This window comes from Polypterus senegalus, chromosome 3 (genome assembly GCF_016835505.1).
Source record: "Polypterus senegalus isolate Bchr_013 chromosome 3, ASM1683550v1, whole genome shotgun sequence".
In the NCBI taxonomy this organism is placed as follows: domain Eukaryota; kingdom Metazoa; phylum Chordata; class Cladistia; order Polypteriformes; family Polypteridae; genus Polypterus; species Polypterus senegalus.
In genome coordinates, this window is record NC_053156.1 from 253,873,030 (window position 1) to 253,896,738 (window position 23,709).

The window sequence follows — 23,709 nt, forward strand, 5'->3', positions numbered from 1 at the left end:
AAGCACAATTTGCTGTTTAGTTAAAAAGCTGAAATTTGGCAGGATTGTACATTTAGAGCAATAGAAAAGACAATATTTAAAAGTAAAACAACAAACAAATACCCCAAATTTTAAAAAATGCTTTGACTGATTTGATTGAAATTTGGTGATGTCATAGAAAAATTATCCAGTCTTTTTTTATTTGTTTATAATAGCGCTGTAGCAATGTGGCCTACTCTAATGTACTATGTTCCTTTTTCGCTTCATCGCTGTCATATGATTGCACAGTGAAATGAGGCTACAAGTTTATGCGAATTAATACCGCTAGCAGAACAGCCCCACTGACCAATCGGCTGGGTGGACAAGTGAAGAAAGGTAAGTATACTGCACAACAAAAAGAAACTAGGTGCCAAGGTCCATGAAAAAGCCTCACAAATGTTTTGATCTGATTGAAATTTGTTAGTGTTATAGAAAAAAAGGTGTCCTGTATTTTTTATTTGTCAACAACACAGATGTTGTGTCTGTGAAAAACCATAAGAATTTTTTTGCTTGAAGCAAATGTTTAAAAGGTAGGCAAGCTCAGTTATGTGGTCCCGAAGGACCTCAAGAGAAAGAGGCTTGACATTATAGAATTCATGATATTATTCCTTATCACCTTTCTTTACAATTCTTACTTCTCTCCTGTTTTGAAACTCACTCCATAAAAACTCACTTCCCTTAGTTGCCTGCTTCTTTCCTATATCCACAAAAAGATCACTACAATACATTTACAGGGAGGAGACCAAACACAGGAACAATATTTACCCCTTTGAAACTTCTCACAAAGTTCCCTCAACTCCTTTTTACACACATTCCCCTCTGGGGACTTTGATAGGGGACCTCCACTCCTGCCCTCCTAAATGATTTACATGTACATTAGTGTCTGTGGACTTTAATCCCTCTTCCCCCAATCTGTATCATTAACATTTGAATACCTGTACCCTATGAAAATATTGCTGGACCACTTTAAATTCCCTTGCACCTTGTCAGCATCACATTTGTTTGTCAAATGTGTCAATCAGCACAAGCAGCAAGCAGCCTGCTATACAATCCTCCATTGAAGCAGCTGAAGTCAAGTCAGAAGCAAAATTCTCACAGCTGGAAGTAAGGTGTCTGCAACTGTATAGGGTAAATAAAATACTGTTATTCAGAATACAACAATCTGTTGTATTGTAGGATGAAGGATGAAGGATGTAGGATGACAGGAAATGCAAGGCAAGAAATGTTATAGTAACAACTGACAAAATCTTGACAAGAAGTAATGTGTGAAGACTGAAGTCCAAATATCAAATAAACACACAAAAGATATAACAAAACAAGTGCACTTTAATTCAACAATATAAGCGAAGAAAATGAAATTGTCCAATTTACATGTTACTGGCAATGTGTATAAACTAAAGCCCAACTATCAATCGATACAAAGTAGACACATTTGCTTGGCTGGTGCAGAGGTAAGGACTGATGCCTCATAACCAAGAAGTTCCAGGTTCCATCCCGTGTTCTTCTTGCATTTACTGCTTTGAGTAGTGAGCTGCTATTATTGTTACTATTAAGGTATATAATAAAAACAGACATTTGATTTGAGTCTGTAACAGCCACTGTAAATTTATGGCACTTGTAAAAGTTAGCACTGAAGGGATAAAAGCAGACACACAAATGTAGCTCAATCATTTCTTCCTGTTGTTCAGCAGTATATATGAAGGATGTTATTTTACCTTGCACACGGACATTCAAATCAAAATGTCATTTGAACGATTTTTTTATTCAAGAATCCTAGAATAAAACTGAATAAAAAATTTTTCAAATTAAGATTTATTCAAGAATAAAACTGAATGAACAAAAATCATTCAAACTCAGTTTTAATCAAGAATTCAAAAATAAAACTGAAAAAAAAAATTGTTCAAATGACATGTTGATATGAATTTCTGTGTGCGAAGAAAAGTAATATCTTTTACAAATACCATAAATTTACACAGGATGTTACAGACTCCCATCAAATGTTATATGATAATAGTAATAATAATAATAATAGCAGCTCACTACTCAAGTGCTAAAATACAGAGAAGTCATGAGATTTGAACCTATTACCTCGCAACTGCTAAACAGTAGCTTATCCACTCGCCATCTGTGCATATCAGAGATTAAGCAGCTGGTACTGTGAGAAATGATTGAATATGAAACAGACAAACACGCGTATTCGAACGTCTTTTACTTTGTATCAACTAATAGTTGGGCTTCAGCAACTGGTCAATTAAGCTATTTGTTTTTCTTCAGTTTTATTCTTGAGTAAAATCATACTTGTTTTATTACACCTTTTGTGAAAGTGTTTCTTGGCTAATTGAGCTTCACACATCCTACACTTCTAGTCAAAAGAGTGTTGTTATTACTATAACATATGAAAACATTTTCTGTTTCAGCCGTGTGTTCAGCATTTCTTGCTGCGCATTTCCTCTGTCATTCTATATTTACACACATTGTTGTTGACACAGAACACACATGAAATGTATGTATTTCAAATCACGATATTTCATTACCAGTTTATTAGTGCAGTAATAAGGAGTTTCTTAGTGTATGTAAGAAAAATTTCAGGTCAAAACAATGAAAAAACTCATAAGCATCAGGGATTCTAGTGTTAATAGCCCTGTTTTTAATGATTCAGTCCTCTGAATTGATTCTTTTCTTCATTAAATGGCAGCAAAATGGAAATGAGATGTGAAGCGAACAAGAGATGACCAGCTAAATCAGGGCTTCAAACTCTGAAGTAATAGCATTAGGTGTACTGTGAAATTCTTACTTGTTCTCATGCTCAACTTCCCCCCACAAAAGCAGATCCTATCTGTGCAGAACGCCTTCATACTGTAATCATGCCTCTTAACAGACAGCCTTGTCTGTATCAAAATACTCGAATACTTAACTAGCAAGTAAAACAACCCCAGTATTTGCATCCAAAAATGTCAGCAATATGTTAATAAGAACCTAAACCAATGGTGTGTAAATTTATGCGCTCATTCCAATAAATGGTGCTTAAAGCATGAAGGAAAATGAAATGAAGGTTGCTGTTTTGTCAAAATTGCCATAAATAAAACTCTTAAGTGTCCATGGCTTGATTTGAAAAACAACAAATTGTATGACAATAAACTGTTATCTGAAGACCTTGTGTTGTAACTTAATGATAAACCCAAATGGAAATGATTAATGAGCAAAAAGAAAAAAAAAGAAAAAAGTAAAATTCAGCTACATGCCAAAATTGATGAATGAATTTATTTTGAATTTAGAATTCCTTAAAAGGTACTAATGATTATAACTGAAGCTGCCATTCAGGAATGGAGAGATACAGATATTATTTCAATATGCAAAAGAAGCATTTGGGGAAAAAGTAGATTACTGACAAAGTAATACAATGCTGAGCACTGTTCTATTTAAAAAGAACACAAGTCAATGAAACAGGTTTTTCAATATGCAGTAATTTATTAATTAAATATTAAATGGTTAGAAATATAGTAAACCCAGTGGTGGTATCTAGTCAAATGACTGTACTGGATACATTTCTGGTGTTTTATTTCTACCTGTGGATAATGTGAATAAGTGCATTAGATTGTTTAAGCTTATTGTACATCAACAATCAAATATCATAATCACTTTAACATAACACTTTCTCAAAAAGTAGTGTTTCTATTGACTGTTTGAATGCTTGTCTTATTCTGCAAAAGTTTGGTAGAACAGAATATTATAAAGAAAATCCTACCAATTAATAGAAATTAGTAATAACCTTATTTGAAAACCATATTTACTGCACTTATATACAGTATGTACTTCCACATGTATTTATTATCTGTCTACTATAGGTACACATATACCACAGCAATTTACAGAAGCTTATTAACCTTAAAAGCACATTTTTGAGCTGTAAATTAGTCTGAAGAAAAATAAAAACATCGACAGAGGGAGAACATAGACACTGAGCTATGAACTAAATATAGGTTTCTGAGGGTTTCTAAGGCGACACTAACCATGTTTTTGTTTTGAATGCATTCAAACTAACACATTAAAAGATTAAAATAGCAACCAAATATCTGCAAATGGAACATTTTTCAACATGTCAAAATTCAGAAAATACTGAAGAACATGCCATAACCATTTTCCTCAAAATATAAAGGAAAGAAATTAAGTCTTATATCTGCAACCCATCTTAGTCTGAATTTTAAGTACATGATGCAGAGACCATTACCATAAAGTCCCTCCTAAAAAGTTTTAGCCGTTCATCTGGGAATAGCAGAACAATATTGTCTACGCTGAATAAATATGTAATATTAACAGTTTTCTACAATGGATTCAGGCAGCTACAGCCATCATAAGACCAGAAACTTGGAGAACTTGGAGGACAATGAGAGAAACAGAACATCAGTTTGATGTCTGCTGAGCTGCAAATAGTGCTTACTTACATTGTGACATTCTCTCACTTCCAGTTTTTCAGGGAAACATTTATATGATTTAATTTAGCATTTACTGGGCTATATACACAGAAACTTCAGAGTCCAGTGTTTAATTTTCTGCAAAGTCATTGTTTGTATGATGTTTGTTTACCTATTCACCTCATGTCAGGCTTGTGTTTAGACTGGATATTCTGTAATCAATACAAATTCAAATGATAGCTTTAGGTAAAATGGAAACTGCACATAGGCATTAGGAATACTTATAAACCTAAACTAGCTTAGCAGATACTCCCCAAAATCACATAGAATATTAGACCTGGATGAATATGGGACAATGAATACTAATTTACATAAACCTGAACTCTTGTCTATTGGAAGGAAAAACAACATATTGCATATAATTAATGTTTTTACTCTTTAACAAGGCAGTGTAGACGAAAAAGAAAACAGAATGCTGCTTTTTACCAGCAGCGTGTCTTTTTGCCCAGGATGGTTATTCTCTTGCACCTATTACTGCCAAGAGAGGCTTCAACTTCCAAAAAGTATTAATATTAATTTAGATATATTTTTCCTTTTTAAAATTTGCAAAGATTTCCAAGAAACTGTATGTTTTTTATTTTGCATTTGTCAAATGAAGAAATGTAATAGTCTTTTTTTAATAGGCTTATTTCTTTTCAGGAAACTACTGTTCTGTCTGTGATACTCATAGATGACTGGATGATTTTCATGCTGATGAAATAACATCACCACTGCTAATGGGCACTGGATAAAGACCAAGAAAAATGTAAAAAATGGCTGATTTCTAACAGGGGATTTCAGAAACTTTGGGAAATTGAAGAATGAGTAAGTTTTCGGGTGCAAGTTCAACTTGGACACATAAAATAAAGACAGATATGCATGTACAACCTGACTACAAACTGAAACAAAAATATTTATACATTAGTTTCATCATTCACTCCTAACTGCACAGCAGAAAAAGAGAATCTGACATAAGAACACTGTTTTATTTAATGCATGTTATAATTCTTTCCAGACAGCAAGGAATTATAGCATAAAGGAATGCATCTTACACAACATGTTTTGAATGTTTGTTAATAATTACTTTGGTATTCTACCTTAAAATTAGTTTTTTAAAACTTAAAACATATAGAGAGCTGTGAGATTTTATTTTGTTTAACTAAACCAGCAAGACAAAATGATACACTGTCTTCTTTATTGATAAATAAAAATGCCAGGTCGTTTTTTAGTATTTGGACATTATTTAATACAATGCAATAAAACACAAAACGGATTTAAAAACATGAGTTCCACTAGTGGGTGAAAACTGACCATGCTTGAACTATAAAGATTGTGCTAAATGACAGCGTACATCTCTGTCAAGAAAAACTGAAAAGTAACCATATTCAGAAAGAAAACACTTGTACCAAGAAGTATGGAGTTTTAATCAATCATACTACTGAAGGCTGAATAAATTGAGATAAGTAAATATAATGACATACACAGCACTACATTTTAATACTTTAATAATGCATGTTGCTCTCAATGTCAAGGGCATAGCTCATCATAATTATAAAGTAAAATTACTTTCTCTCTCTCCCTCTCTAGTGAGGTTTCACCACAAAGGAAACATTTAGGTCAAAAGTTTTCATTGATTTGTAAATTTACATTTGCTCTCCTCCAGTCTGTAATCAGGAGAACGATTTTCAAATGACCATAATTATATTGAGAACAGACAATGGGTCTGCAATGAGGAGTGTTTGATTCCATTACCAGTCCTGTTCCAATATGTTCTCAGTGCAGATTCCTCCCGATTTGTAACAGTATTCTTAATTGACGGTAAAGCATTTTGTGATAATGCCTACTATAATAGGTGGTACACAAAGTAAAATAAAGAATAACTACAAGACATTCTTAAGGGAAAAGGTTTCAAAAAGAATTAAAGATATGCTACTATTACTTTCTTTGAAGGACAAAAGAAGACATGTAAAATTTTGTTTGATAAATTTCTTTTTAGTTGCTCATTAATAGCTGGACGTACAAATTAAAATTAGAAGAAAAAATATACATTTCTGATCTCTTATTGTTGTGAGAATTACTCTCCTCCAACAGCTGTGTAATTCTTCTTCTTTCGGCTTCTTCTGTTAGGGGTTGCCACAGCGGATCATCTTCTCTGCATATTGATTTGGCAAAATTTTACACCGGATGCCCTTCCTGACGTAACCCTCCCGATTTATCAGGGCTTGGGATCAGCACAAAGAAACACACTGGTTTGTGCATTAGTAACATGGATTTTTCTTAGGCAAGGCATATACAAAATCACCTTGAATTTTGATTTCATACACTATTATAATATGTTAAGAAACTGTAACTCATTAAAGAGGAAATCTTTCTGTACAGGAAATTGTTGACTCGTATATATTTTTGGTTAAACAATTTTATTTCGTTCCCCTTTAGGATCTGATTTTTTTAGTGCAAATGTGTTACAGGCATCAAAAAATATCAAATACAAAAAATCTGTGGCATAAATGATTCACTGCTTATATAAATGGTCAAGAAGGTAATGGGTTTGTAAATTAAGCAATGATGCGGACATGATAAACTACACAGACTTTACTTGCCACAGAGACATCAGTATGTAAATAAAAAACTGAGTTGTTAACAATGAGTGAACATGGGAACAATAAACAAAAGACTACATTTGGACTTGTCCTCATGAACTATGCGGAGTGCAGACTTTTATCCATATATTTATTTGTTTAATTCTGCACCAGTACGTAATATTGCACATTAATGACAAACATAAAAACAGTCTCACTAGTGGAAAACTACATTTAATAAATGATCTTCTAAAACAAAAATATGTTATTTAATAATGTTTGTAGTTTCTGAACACTAAATGTTTGTGTATATATTTAAGCAATATTAAATTATCTTATATTTATTCACCTGAAATGGAATAACAATAATCAAAGATAGGCAAAAACATTTATTTTAGATTTTACAACCTGTTACAGCTAAAGAAGGAAACAGAAATGCCAGTGACATTAAAATCCCAAGAATCCTTGTATGACATTTAAGGGAGAAAAAAAACATGCTGTCTTAATTTATTACCTTATTTTTGGATCAAAAAATATTTAGAATTGTTTATAAATTTCTCTTTTCTTTTAACTTAATCTTTAAAATATAACTAAATAGTAAGGTTTAACAGTTGAATGGACCTGTCATAGTGTGATAAAATGCTTGTGGCATTTTTTAAATATGAAAAATATTTCCAAATCCTACTGTATTGGAAAATGTCAACAGTCTGCTACACTTTATGAAGTTGTAGGTTGAATGTTGTAAAAGACATTTTAATATTTTCTGATAAGGAAAAGCTACAGAATTAATGTTGTTAGAAATAACTACAGCCATTAGCACCAGTGACCACTCTATCAGGCACTGTCCTTGCATGGTTTAGTTTATATTTATGAAATTGATTTAATATGTAGAGAAATGTTTTGACAATACTATATCCTAACCTTTAGGAGTTACTGTAGATATGCTGTCCCACCGGGCTCGGTTCCTATAACTTTACTGTTTTCATTTTACATTCATTTGCTATATATATATATATATATATATATATATATATATATATATATATATATAAAAGATATGCCATCTGTTAAGAACTGTTACTGACATTTATTTGCTCTGTTTTGATCTCTGTATCCTACTGTGGAACTTAAGAGTGACTGCTCTAATTTCAAGCTGTTTTCGTGATCATGGGAAGAACAATAGAGATACTGGGAGCCTTGAAATCCAATGATAAACCCCAGTATCAAAGGATTACTAGACTTTCCAGAACAAACTTATATAATACAGTGGAATACCAAAAAGGATGTGGGTGCCCTGTTAGCCTAAGCCTCCATAACTGTGACTGTGTCTAACTTTAACTATGACTTTCTGTTGTAATTGAACATGATCCCCTAAAGGTTTATAGGGATGCTGCAATCTGAAGCTTTTGTTTTCCTCTATTTTGTCAACTAGCCATAACTCTACAACAATATTATTGGACTTTTATTGTTATGATTCATTTATGTTAATCAGAATAAAATGTGTGTTTTACTGTGTGAATTCTGACCCTACATTTAGTGTAGAGAGCAATGTAAAAATAAATAATAAAAAAGCATACAAGGATTTTCATCTTTTATTAGCTTGTGGCTCAAGAAAATCCAGTGCATCCATAGGGTCAGTGCTCTATTTTCAAAATCATTTTCATGGGAATTTCCATAATATTTTACAGGTGAATGTACTCTTAAATATATGTGAACACATAGGCTGTCTAATTCCCTATGTATTTTATGTAGCTTATATCGAAATATCACAAAAAAGCCAGTAATGTAAACATAATGAGAAATAACATTTGAATAATTAATTTATCAGTTTAAAGAAAATGTAAGGGACTAGACAGACAGACAGACAGATAGATAGACAAACAAACGAAGTCAGGACAATTTAGTGGCTATTTGGTTAAAATATCTCTTTATGTAATGCTAACCTAACATGCTTAAAAATGGTAAATTAAATACAGTATATATGTATATATATATGTATATATATATATATATATTTAAATCTGTTTTGATTTCCCTCAATGTATCCTGCTGTTAAAGCCAAAGCTATCCAAGCCATTCCCCATGACATATGCTCTTAACATAAATTTGTAGCAGATAATACTGAACAAAGTTAGAAATGAAAGATTTCAACCTTTAAAAAAATAATAAATGTCCCATAAAGTAATGACTTCTTAACTGAAGTAAGAGAAAAACTGGGTTATTCCTGCTACCAATAATGTTCAGCCAAGTCGACCCTCTTCACCCCCCTCAGGCACCCGTCCTACACTCTTCTTGGGGCTGTTCCTCCTGGCTGCCTGCCTCCAACATCTCGCAATTATTACTCCATCTTGTTTCAACCTCATTTTAACTGCTCCTTCTCATTTTCTTTTCAGACTCGTTTCTTTTTACCCTTTCCCCTTTGTTCCATGCAGGTTCCCATCATCCTACCCTGATTAGGTATGAGTGTGATAAGTTGCCACCTCTGAGGCATGAATGTGGCACTCAATTGACGCTCGCTTTCACATGTGTATGCCCAAGCAGTCAGGCACCCCACCCAACCCTGGAGTGAAGCGAGCTCACATATCTCACACCAAATTACGATCCTGCATGTTCTCAAATGCAGTTATTTATTTAAAATTTGCCCAGCGCCACGGACCACTTGTCACACTGCATCAAGGTCGGCTAAAGCTGAAAACAAGCATCTATACTAATAAAAGGCAAAGCCCTCACTGACTGACTGACTCACTGACTCATCACTAATTCTCCAACTTCATGTGTAGGTAGAAGGCTGAAATTTGGCAGGCTCATTCCTTACAGCTTACTTACAAAAGTTAGGCAGGTTTCATTTTGAAATTGCACGTGTAACAGTCATAACTGGAACCTTCTTTTGTACATATATATGGCCATAGCCTGCAGCTTGGTCGCCGTGTGAGGTGGAGTTGCGTCCTGCATCATCTCGCCTCCCACGTAATTGAGTGCCTGCCCATATAAGGCCATCCGTCGGCAGCAATCCAATAGACACGCTGTCGCTAAATATTCGCGGTTGAAGGACTGTGCTTATGCAAACGAAGATGAGATAGTCATGGATGGACTAGTGTTTGGCACAAACTCAGCAAAAGTGCGACAGAAACTTTCAAGTGCCGGGTCTTAGCTAACATTAAATAAAGCCGTGGACATCGCAAGATGGCACAAGATACCACAAGCACAGCTGAGAACCTTCGATGCATGTACTCCGAGCGGCTCACGTGAACTGACTGTGAACGCAGTACGCAAAGAACAAGGAAGAGCTCCAAAGAGTACTGAACAAAAAACGCATTACACAATTGAGAAGACAGCAAAAGAATATGAAGCCAGTGACGCACACAAGCATATTCGTAAGTGCAGCTACTGCGGAAACAAAGCACGGTGTAAACCATAAGTTTAAATTAAGTTTATAGACACGCTGCCGCTGGCGTTTGTCTTGCCTACAACGAATACGATATTCGCGAGATACAAGTTTAATGAGAAGATGCGGGGTATAAACGAGACTTTGGATCACTTTGTAACAGAGTTAAAATTGCTGTAACGGAGTTAAACTTGCTGGTGAAGGACTGTGCTTATGCAAATGAATAGGAAAGCAAAGTGTAAAGCTTAACTTTAAATTAACTTCATAGACACGCTGCTGCTGGCATTTGTCATGCCTAAGACGAATATGATATTCGCAAGATACAAGTTTACTGAGAGGATGCAGGGTATAAACATGACTTTTGATCACTTTGTAACTGAGTTAAAATTGCTGGGGAAGGACTGTACTTATGCAAACGAAGATGAGATAGAATACTGTTTGGCAGAAACTCAGCAAAAGTGTGAGAGAAACTTTTAAGTGTCTGGTCTGAGCTAACATTAAATAATTGCTGGTGAAGGACAATGCTTATGCAAACGAATAGAAAGCAAATGTTACGTTATTTTTAAAATGTTTCCTTTTCTTTTTCATAACTTCTTTAACATACTTCTCCGCTGCGAAGCGTGGGTACTTTGCTAGTTTATTATATTTATTTGTGTGGTAGTTGAGAATAATGCTCAGCTGAACAAAATTCCACCTTTTATGACAGCTTTTACAGTAAACTGTATATGCTGCATCAGTTTTTATGTGATCCTAGAACTTCATCCACACAAAATGAAGTCCAGTTCAAAAGAGCATTTTTCTGCCACATATTAGTAATGTCCAGTTTGCAGAGTAGCAGATTTCTCTGTCAGTTTTAAGATTTTGACGTAATCATAGATTATGCATTTAGGTAAACATGTGGAATGATATGCAAAGCATAATTAGATTTCCAATGGCTTATTTATGCTAAAATGAGGAATTTCACTTTCCAATAACGCTTTTACCCTTTTGACAAAATTCTGCTTCAAAACAAAGGAAACCGAAAGCTTAGAAAAATAACATAAGGTAAATGGAAATACAATCGAAAACATTTATCAGTATGAAATTTGGGAATTTAGTATCTTCTCACAACACACAGCTACTTGGATCACAGTCATAAAACAAGTCACTTTCAAAGCCCTCTACTCCCAAGGTCCCATGGTCTGATTATTCCAAACAGATTTGGCCTAATTCCACCTTCTCAATTTCCCTCTCCAGATGTCTCCGCATCCTACTGACTATTTACAATTTACTATTTATAATGCTTATCTTACAAAAAATCCTGTTCTATGCACACCCCTAAATATAAAATATGTATAGTTTCAAAATATGCTATATAATGAATTTTTGTGATTCAGGAAAACAGTAACGAATGAGACTTGTGCAATTTAAATTAACTTACTTTTTTGATGCTTGTTATCTGCTCTAGTGTCAGAGCCTGCAGTTCTTCATTTTCACTTTCTACTAACAGCTTCAGAGCAGGGAGTAGCAGCTGGTACTGGTTCAAAAGCAATAAAGCTATCTGCCTGATGTTCTGAAAGAAATGCATTAGTAAAAAGGGCAAATTTAGAAGTGATCTACTATACTATGAATGGTATTCAAAAATCACACATTTAAAGGATAAGTTTGGAATTTTTAAATTTGAAATAATTTTTTCAAAATCGTGGCATACATTCAACATAGAAAGTTATATTCTTAAGCAAGGTACTATTTGCAAATACAATAAAAACGTGTCTCACTCAGTGACTTACAATGGCAATCTATTTGGCACCGTAAGGAACAAGAAACAAAAGGCCGCTGGAAAAGTGTGTATGTATATCACTGTAACAAACATATATATATAAAAAATCTGTTTTACTTTTTAAAGGAAATTGATGCTTTAAGTACATTTTAAAACTTTTATTTCAAATTTTTTCTGCTGGTCCTTGGACTATCAATGTACTGTAAGCCACTGAGGTAAACACAGTTTTTTTTTTTGGTTTTCATGTACAATAATGCTTCATTCAAGAACACAAATACAGTTTGAGTAGCTAAATCTCTATCAAAGTGCAATTGCAACTGCACCATTTACCAAATGAACTACATGAAAATGTTGCTATGTATGGAAATGAAGAAACGAGGAGAAGACAGAAATGTTTTTTTTTTTAATTTAGACTCTTCAAATTCTGAATAATCAATCCATAATTTTTAAAAGTGACACTCACTCAGAAATATTTCCTTACAAAAAATGTGACTTTTTTCTTACAAAAAATGGGTAAATGGATGCTTACTTATTTTGCCTCCTCCAGATATCAAAACAATACCAAACAACACAATCTGAATTTTAAGGGTGCATTTTTATATAAGATGTTAGTTTCAGAAAATGGATGGACAAATGCTTGGACTGAATATTCATGTGATCTCTTGAGGATAAAACGACCAATTACAAAGAGATGCCCACTCTCTTATCATTATTTAAACAGACAATGTGTTCAGGAAAATATATTTGTACTCCCTCAACTCAACTTAGAAAAACAAATGAAATTTTTTAATAACAGTTTATACACATGAACCTAAGGTGTTTTTCTTGACCTTTATGGCCATCAGGGGGTCTTCCCACATCCTCATGTTCATATACAATTTCATTCTTGGTAGATTCATACAAGTACTTCCAAAAAAGAAAATTAGTAAAAGTAATTTGATAAAACAGTTTATAGCTGATCTTTGCTACAACATGTATAAAACATTCATGCATTTAAAATGTCAAGAGCTAGTCCACTGCTACTACAGAAATAGACTAATAATACATAACATTATCTATCCTGCCTCATCCAGTTTAGCTGTGGACACATTTCATTTATTTTGCTTAATGTAAAAAATATATGTCATAGTCGAACAGGAGAATTTGTCTTGCTGTAATGAATGTACATGGGTTCACTGCAATGACCTTAGGCTGCCATCAGGTAGCGCAGCTCATTCCAATGAGACAGATATTCCCACTCACTTATGACATTCACATTAGAATCAGAAAAAAGATAACTATATATATTAAGAGGCAACACGAAAGGAAATGGTACATTTTGATTTAAGATTTAGTTGAGGCACTGATTAGTTCAAATAATCCCCTTGAATATCTCACATGCTCAAATGATTAGCAATCTCAGCATCTAGTAATCTTTGCATGGAGTGTTTAGTTAAGACTGCTGACTTGCACAGAATAATTTACTGATTATAGCATGACTCTACAGATGCTTTCTGAAAGCCTTATAGTGTAAATGTATTAAGATAGGATTCTCTTTCACCAATCTATATAACATGATCTCTATTCTTAAACTGAAATAACCATAACAGAAACTTCAAAAAATAATGAAAAGTTTACATTTTTTATGCATAATATATGTCTTTACAGATTATCAATATAGAGAAAAGCCAAGCAAAATGGCACATTTTATTGGCTAACTAAAAAGATTACAATATGCAAGCTTTCGAGGCAACTCAGGCCCCTTCTTCAGGCAAGATGTAATACAGAAACTGAAGTTCCCTGTGTTTATACACACACACTAGGACAAGAAACAACATTGGTAAATCATTAAATGAAAAAAAAAATAATAAGATTCATTCAGCTAAGATTAATTTAACAAGAGAGAGAAAAACAATGTATGGTCAAGATCTTTGGATAAGATATCTGGACTTTTGACTTTTTGCTCTTGGTCATCAGACCTACAATGGTGTCATCAACAGTAAATGTAAATAGTGTACTTAGAGCTGTGTTTGGCCAAGTCATGGGTAAACATGAAATTGAATGTTACCCAGACCTTCCTGGAAAATTCATAGCGATAAGGAAGAGGAATTTTAAAGGGCAAACAAGACCCTAGAATTTGTTACTGGGGTAACCCCTTCAAGTAATTCAGTTGGAGTTTCAAAGGCTGCTTTTTGCCTGTAGCACATTGAGCTTGTAGTAATAGGGGTGAGTGGGTGGGGGAAAGGCTTGCTAACAAAGTGGAAGTAATGCCAGAGATTGACAAAAAGTATAAGTAGGAAAGGGCTATTTAAAGCTACAGGTGTGGTGTGTTGAACAACCTACAGTTTCTAAACACACACATCTTTGGTAAGTGACTAGAAAATCTGGACACTTGTAAAAAAACTGAGGCCTTGTTGTGAAACAAAAGGGAAATGGTTGATTGCTTTCTTTGTTGCTTCTTCCTGATTAACTGCCATCAACAATAAACCAAACTGGTGTAATTGTGGGCCTTCGGAGGAATGTTATCAATATGGACTACACCAACATCCTTAGCACAGGCCTTGAACCTTGAATTTCTTTGTTGTTTCATATGTTGCTTGGACTCTACGTCATATTGTCTTGGCCCCGTTGGCATTCTCTCCATATCAACCTTTTCTTCATTTTATGATCCTTGTAGTTTTTAATTGCTTCTCCTTTAAAATTAAGATTAGGCAAAAAAGGAATTTTAATTCTCAGGTGATGATGCTAATTATAGCATAGTCACCTAAGGGTACATAAAAAGATATAATTTGTCTCAGTTTTTTGCTGAGGTAGTGCCTTGTTATACTTGTCAAGTGTAAAGCTTATTGGTTATTTCAGGATATGCTGTCTGCTTTTTTTTTGTCTTGGCCATTGGTTTCCTATTCAGGTTTTGAATTTTATGAGTTAGAGATTTTTTTCATTGTGGCTTTTTTAAGTTGGTCCTTTTTTCCTTATTTGTTCTAAGTGTTTGTTTTTTTTGCTGACTCTTAGGGTTTTTGGTCTTAGTTTATTTCATTAGAATTTCGTAAACTTTCTTTCCTTTCTCAGTATTTAGCTACTTTTACAAATTCCCCTTGCCTTGCCTTATTGGTACTGTTTTGCAAAACCCTTACAGCAAGCATGCATCCAAGTTGGTTCACATTTATGAAACACTTCTTAGATTTATCCCAGCCCAAACTGACTACCTTGATATCCTCATTGCAATACTGGATGCAATGAATTGTCATTTCAGAAGTCAACATTCTGGACAATGTACAGACCATGTACATGTTTAATTGTTAATGAAGGATGTATTCAAATGTCCTATAATTAATACATATAGTGTCTGCTATCTTATACGCTATAACAGTAGTACTCAAACCCAAGGCTCTTTAAAGGCCAGTTGTGGTTCTTCTTTAAAAGAAAAAAAAATCTTTAAAAATTTTTAAAAAATAAGTAAATTCTCAGCAGAATTTATTTCATTCAGGCAAAAAAATATATCTGTTCAAATGAATTATGCCTTTTTTCATTATATAAAATAGGGCTGCCGATTATTTTGTCAGTTAATCGGATTGGTGAAAAAAACATTTTGAAATTAAAGTACATGAAATTGAACTTTTCAACAAATAAACAGATTTGTATAGAATTTTCAGAAATGTATTTTTTAAATAACTCAACTACTTGTAGATATTTTATACAACATTTATATAATGACACATTGATAATAAATAGTAAAAAATAGAAATAAAACACTTAGCAGCACTCTGGCTCTTGTTGTGCAAAGAAAACACACAAACAAGATTTCCTTAAAAACACAACAGTTTTCAATAAATTAACTCAACTTGCAGTTTAGCTTAATTATTCAGAAACACACAAAACACACAATTAAACATGCAATTTAAGTTTTTAAAGTTTTATTTTTTTTTCAGTTTCTGGGAAAGCATCATGTAAATATCTAACCACCAAAAATACTCCACCACAGAAGAATCTTTATCACCATTATGACTTTATTATTATTATTTTTCTTTAAGTCTGTAGTAAAATTTGAAATTAGTTATCATATGCTGGGGAAATGTCCAGACTATTTTCATTTCCTTTTGCAGCAAAGCAAGTGGTTTCATTTGTGTGAAAGTCAGTACTTCCTTTGCTATGTAATATGCTGAGTTTATATTAACTCAAATTTCATATCTTTTTGTATCATCATTCATCTTTTTTGTGTATGAATACCTTTTACCACTGCAAGTTCTTTGGCATATTTGCTTGCAGCCACCACACTGTCGCAGCCCACCGCATGTCATTTGCTGTTAAGTTTTCTTATTTTAAAAATGTGATCCTGACTCGAAACCTGTTTTACTGGCTACACTAAACTTGCTGAAGTAGTACTTGCACATTATCACGTCTTCTTCTAAATTATATAAAAGATAGTTAATGTCTAATGGCCAACTGGTCTGGAATTTTCACTTTTCCAACACATTCCTGTCTTTTGACTTGGAATGAGATATACATATTTCATTTGCAGTTGATATATTGTGGGATTCACTGCCACACTCTCAAAGAGATTTTTATTTCCTTGGCAAACTAGACTGAAAAGAAAACAGAAAGTTTTCTGTTTTTTAAAGAAACACATGCTAACATTATACAGTACGTCAATACAAGCGTGTAATGCAGCATCACAATTCAGAATAGTGACTAAGTCCAAAAAAAAAAAAAAACAAACATAGCAAGTGGACACCTGAATATTAACACAGTGCTAAGAAGGAATGTTGCCAATGAGGAATATCAGAAATTATTGTGCAGCTTTCAGTCAATATTAAACTAATATATTTAATGGGGTGAAAAAAGGGACACACAGCAACTGTGATCAATGCATTCTAATAACTCAGGTTTTGAGAAGACTCTATTGTGGGTAGGAAAGAAGGAGCTAGAAAGGCGGGATACAACGGGATCTGCGTGAGTGTTTCAAATTAGGAAAGAAAAACATAATTCATTCAAATTGATTTTTTATTTGCTTGACACCTATGCGGTTCTGTAACATTCAACCTCTGCTCCTTAGGGACAAGCTGACAGAGATGGGAGTAGATTCATACCTGGTGGCATGGATCGTGGATTATCTTATAGGCAGACCTCTGTATGTGCGTCTCGGGAACTGCAGGTCTGACATTGTAGTCAGCAACACAGGAGTGCCGCAGGGGACTGCACTTTCTCTGGTCCTGTTCAGCCTATATATATCGAACTTCCAATACTACTCGGAGTCCTGCTACGTGCAAAAGTTCGCTGACGACACTGCTATCGTGGGCTGCATCAGGAGTGGGCAGGAGAAGGAGTATAGGAACCTAATCAAGGACTTTGTTAAATGGTGTGACTCAAACCACTTACACCTTAACACCAGCAAAACCAAGGAGCTGGTGGTGGATTTTAGGAGGCCCAGGCCCCTCATGGACCCCGTGATCATCAGAGGTGACTGCGTGCAGAGGGTACAGACCTATAAATACTTGGAAGTGCAACTGGATGATAAATTGGACTGGACTGCCAATACTGATGCTCTGTGCAAGAGAGGACAGAGCCGACTATACTTCCTTAAAACACTGCCGTCCTTCAACATCTGCAATAAGATGCTGCAGATGTTCTACCAGACGGTTGTGGCAAGTGCCCTCTTCTATGTTGTGGTGTGCTGGAGAGGCAGCATAAAGAAGAGGGACACCTCACGCCTGGACAAACTGGTGAGGAAGGCAGGCTCTATTGTAGGCATGGAGCTGGACAGTTTGACATTCTTGGCAGAGCAATGGCTGCTGAGCAGGATCCTGTCAATTATGGAGAATCCACTGAACAGTACCATCTCCAGACAGAGGAGCAGCTTAAGCGATTTAATAATTTTTTATCAGTATGCTGCTGCTGGAGTATGTGAATTTCCCCTTGGGATTAATAAAGTATCTATCTATTAATAAAGTATTTATCTGTCTATCTGTCTAATTGTACACTTCAAATTATTATGTCCCCACCCCTCAACTGTCTGAAATACACAATCACAATTTACCTAGCATTTAGCAAAATGGCTAAAGAATGTAAGAGTTGCAAATATGAAGAGGAGCTTGTCAGCCTTGCAATGGATGAAAGTCTGAATATCAGTGACATGCCACTATTGCTCATCTTCATCCTAGCAATCAACAGTGAGTTTGACATTACAGAAAAACTGCTTGACATGGTTCCACTGAAAAATGGAACAACAGGTGTGGAGATCAAAACTGCTGTACTGGAAACATTGACAAAGCTTAACAATGGACCAGAAAAAAATCACAGCATTCACCACAGATGAATACAGGTGCACCGCAAATACCTGGTAAGAGAACTAGGGCTATGGCTTTGGTGAAAGTTGCACTGAAAAATTAAGGAGTTGCTGAGGACATTTTCTCATCCACAACATTTTCAGCAAGCCTTGTTTGCGAACTTTAAGATTCTGAATGATTGGATGGCAAATGTAGTCAAAGTTGTTAATTGAACCAGGGCCCTTGCGAGAAACCACTTGAACTTTAAACTGCAATGTGAAGAGTTTAACACTCATCTACACAGCTGTCAGAGAATTTTCTGACAAATTTTATGTACTCAAACATAGTATCCATGGTTCTGATTACTGGTTCTTCCCCACCATGCAGAAAGTGATGGCAATGCATGTGGATTCTGCCCCATTTTGTCAGTCACAGTTCTGTGATGTGCTAACAGAGCTCAAGTAAAACTACAGAACAAATCAACATTCTGTGGCTTCAAGAACCAAGACAATGTTTTTCTACTTGTGAAAAATCCATTCCTTATTGAAATCAATTAAATGAAACAAATAAGTGACCAGGTTGGACTTTGCAGAGTTACAGTTGGGTCCATAAATATTTGGACAGAGACAACTTTTTTCTAATTTTGGTTCTGTACATTACCACAATGAATTTTAAATGAAACAACTCAGATGCAGTTGAAGTGCAGACTTTCAGCTTTAATTCAGAGGGTTGAACAAAAAGATTGCATAAAAAAGTATTTGGATTGCGGCCCTTGCAAAAAATAGGCCAGCAAGACCTAGGGCAATTTTTGGGAGATTTCCTGCCATTACGGAATTCTGCAGCCCATCTCTTGATTGTAGCACATTTAGAGGAGTGAATCTAGAGCATGTTGACTAGGTGAATATGACTATTCAAAAGAACACTCTGGCTTAAAAATTCAGTAATGGCATCATTAGTGATTTTACGGTCTTCAACATCCCGGTTAACTTGGTTGTTAAACACTATACTATAAACCATACATGGTAGAAACTCGTAATTCACATACTGTACTATAGTGCGCAGGAGATAATCTTTGACCACTCAGAAAATCATAACGTTCATAATACACCTTTCAGGTTTATCATCGCCTGTTATAAATCATTTTCCTGATTTACCCTTAGGTCAGATTTTTCTAAAAACTGTTCCACATCCCAAAGATAAACATTTAGATCAGTTATGATTTTAAACTGGCCATGTTCTAGGGGACATCTGTTACAGTTTAAGATAAAACAACTAAGTAAAATTAATAAAAAAACACCAACATTAAACTGTCTACAGTGTGTAGTGCAGCATCTACATAAATTCCTTCTTCTGAATGGTCCAATAAAACGTGAATGATAATGAAAATACTGTATATGGCTTTGACTCAGAGTGCAAAATTTTCATTTAATTCTTTAAAAATAAGTAAGCAGATTAATAAATTTGATGGTAAATAATCTTAAACTCAATTGAATGGACTAAATTATAATATACTAACATTATAATTTTGTTTTATAAATAAACAATTAATACTAGAATTACCAGAGCCTACAAAAAACTCGTAGATCCGTCCCACCTTAAATCGCTTCGCACCTCTCCATCAGAGTCTTTTGTCCTGTAAATGTGTCAATAAGCAGCAAGCAGCCTACTGTCACATCCCCTCACTGCCACACAGTTTTCTCAGCTCAAGTATGTTTACCTGCATGACAGTTGCTTTGAGTTGTATTGAGTGAGAAGTCAAGCAAAATAACACCTTTTATAAATACTATATTGCAATTTGGAGCACATGCATTTCATGTGTGTTCTGTGTCTACAGCAATCTTTGTAAACACATTGTTAAAACAGAAATATCTTTCATGTTTTAGTAATGATTGACAAAATGTAGACATGAAGTGTATAATGTGTGAAACCTGAAGTCTAAATTAAAAAAAAAACACTTTCACAAAAGGTACAAAAATAACAGAACAAATGCACTTCTATTCAAGAATATAACAGCAGAAAAAGAACCCGCGTTAGGGTGCAACATGGACATGCATTTGCTATGACTGCTTTGGTGGCTAAACAGTATCAACTGTTGACTGATAATCAAAACTTCACGGGTTTGAGAGCGGGCAAGTCCGTTTTGAGAAGTAAGCTGCTCTTATTCTTACTATCTTAGATTAAAAACATACATTTGATTTCAGTCTGTAACAGCCGGTGTAAATTTAGGATACTTGTAAAGGTTAGCTTTGTTTTTTTTGTTTATTCAGTTTTATTCCATTAGTCACGTTCACAATCCCAAATCACCATCTGACAATGCTGTTTTCACATAAAGGCGCGCTATAAGAAAGGTGAACTCCGATCATGACGACGGTTCTACATTCTAGAAAGAATGCACTTTTGCCGTTGCTGTACTTTGCATATGTACACAGGAAGCTCTGCAGTCTACTTGTGACTTTACGCTGTAGGAAGTAAGTAAATAAATAAAGGTACATAAGTAAATAACATTTGATTTGGCTCTTATATACAAAGTACAGTGACGGCAGCTTCCACCTGCAGCTATAGACTCTTCAGTATGCAAGTGACTCTCCACGCTAAAAGTGCAGTCTTTCTCCGATGTAGAACCGTCGTCGTGATCTGAGTTCACCTCTGTTAAAGCGGTCTTTATGTGAAAACAGCAGTGTCAGATGGCGGGGATGGGTGGAATAGTGAACGTGACTAAGAGAATAAACTGAATAAAAAAAAAAACAAACCCGTGAAGTTTTGTATACCACTGCGCCACCAAAGCGGTCGTAACAAATGCATGTTGATGTTGCACCCCAATGCGGGTTCTTTTTCTGCAGTTATATTTTTGATTAGAAGTGCATTTGTTCTGTTTTATTTGTAATTTTTGTGAAAGTGTTTTTTTGATATTTGGACTTCAGGCTTCACACATTATACACTTCATGTCTACATTTTGTCAATTATTACTAAAACATGAAAAAAATTTCTGCTTTAACAATGTGTTTACATAGAATGTTGTAGCATCCCGAACACACATGAAATGCATGTGTTCCAAATAACGATATAGTGTTTATAAAAGGTGTGATTTTGCTTGACTTCTCACTCTATACAACGCTAAGCAACTGACACGCAGTAAACAGACTTGAGCTGAGAAAACTGTGTGGCGGTGGGGGATGTGATAGCAGGCTGCTTGCTGCTTATCAACACATTTACAGGACAAAAGACGCTGAAGAAGAGGTGCGAAGCGATTTAAGGTGGGACAGATCCACGAGTTTTTTCTTAGGCTCTAATAATTCTAGTTTTAATGACTAAGATAACACCATAAAGGTTTAATACAGAGTATCAACAGTGCACCAACAAACTAAAAAATATAGCTACCATAAGTATTTCAATAAACTAAAAAATGAAGAGAATATAAACTTTCTGTGAAGTTTTGATATAGACATGAAAGCAACAGATACAGTATATAACCTTGGCAGTCTTTAATCTCTAATGTAAATGACATGGCAGTTACTAAACTACAAAAATAATTTTTATACAAAGTGAAATAATACTAATACAACTAAGCTTAATATTTTAAAGTGTGTGAAACAATGTAACTTGTGAATAATTAAGAAAAAAAAAAAACTCATCTTACCTGTGCAGGTAATTTATGTTTTGTTTTATACAGAGAACGGCACATGCTCAAGACTTCATTACCCATGTGACTTCTTTGTTCAACTGAGCACTTGGACATCATTGCTGATGCTAGTTTTATCCACGGATTTTCCAGTAGTTCATCCCTTGGAGAAAAAAAAAATTAAAAATAAAAATGTTGTACCTAGATCAATACACTTTCTATAGCAGTTACACATTTTTATTTTTTAAAAGGTCATACATTTTTCTGCATAATGTACACTTGCAACAAAACTGCAATGCTCTACTTCTTTTACAATATGACACCTTTAATGATTTTGCGCACAATTATGTTTAAAAACATTCCTAGTCCATTTGAATGATGTAGTAACTTCATCTTATATTGATTCTGTAAGAGAAGATGAAAAGCAAACACAGATTAATGGGACATTAAATGAGACTTTGAGGAATTGAAATTTGAAAGCTTCCTAATTGAAGCTCTGTGAAAGCATCAGGTGAATGTAGCAAGCTGTCAAACATATTATGAATAAAAATCAATGAGCCAAAAAAATGAAAAGGCTGTAGGTCTAGTGGCATGTTCCTGATGTCTCAGCATGTATGATAAAGAATATGGAGTCAAGCACTCATAGCCCTTTATTATTTGATGGTAACAGGATTATCACAGTCATTTTAAACATGAAAGCAGCTAAACATTGCTGACAACAATGATGAACATATAAGGTCTTGGAAAATTTTCCTGTGATAAAGCAGGGTTCCTTCAGACTACAACATATTATGTTGTTCTTTAACTCACATTTAACATGTTGTACGTTGTTGACTGTTTTAAAATAAATAACATACTAACACAATGAGTTTCATAGCAAAAAACTCTAAAATTTATTTTGGGTTGCAGAGACCTAGTCTATGTGATGGTACACTTATGCACACTCCAAAATTGCAAGTGTGCATGTGATTGTTAAAATGTTGCAGTCCCACCTTTTACACCTCTTTAAAACTTTTTCTATAAAGAGCAAATTGCTTTAAAATAATTTACTAATTAACATAGATTAAAGTATTTGCATTACCAGTGAAGCTATTATTTTGCTGTAAGTTAGTAAATCCGCAAAGATTTACAAATTCTGTTTCAAGAAATGAACGAGATCATTCCCCTTGTATTCTTTTTGTTTAACACACAAAACAGATTATTTGAATCTTTTCTTTATGGTCAAAATATTCATTAAGACAGTAAAATTTAATGTACATATTTCAAATCCTAAATTTCGCATTTATCAATTATCACAGTATTTGATTAGCTAGGGGACAGCAATAAGCACATGCAGCTATAGTGATTGTGTCCTAAAGTGTTTTATGATTCAGCAGCAGACACTTAGAATTGGTTCAGACAAAGGTTTGGTGCACATGAAAAAGAAGGCATACAGTACAAATATATAGCAACAAGATACTTCCAAAAACATTTCTGGTTTCTCAAAAAAAAAAAAAAATAAGGTTTACTAAAATGGATACGGATACTCTAAACTTTAGATGACAATAGCAAATACAATAGTATTTAATTCAATAAAAGAATAGGTTTGTACTTTATTATAATGGAAAAGGAAAACCAACTTGTTAAGTATTTTTTAAACACTAACAACAACAAAAT

At 34.3% G+C, this 23,709-nt stretch overlaps 1 protein-coding gene across 1 annotated transcript in view; it reads right to left on the reverse strand.

Annotated features, from left to right (window-relative positions):
• nbas (NBAS subunit of NRZ tethering complex) overlaps positions 1-23,709 on the reverse strand; it is a 418,366-nt gene that overhangs the window by 19,523 nt on the left and 375,134 nt on the right. Inside the window, exons 50-51 of the mRNA XM_039748931.1 lie at positions 22,072-22,216; positions 11,854-11,985 (exon numbers count right to left, since the gene is read on the reverse strand). Coding sequence (XP_039604865.1) covers positions 11,854-11,985; positions 22,072-22,216 — 277 coding nt within the window. The remainder of the gene's footprint in view (positions 1-11,853; positions 11,986-22,071; positions 22,217-23,709) is intronic.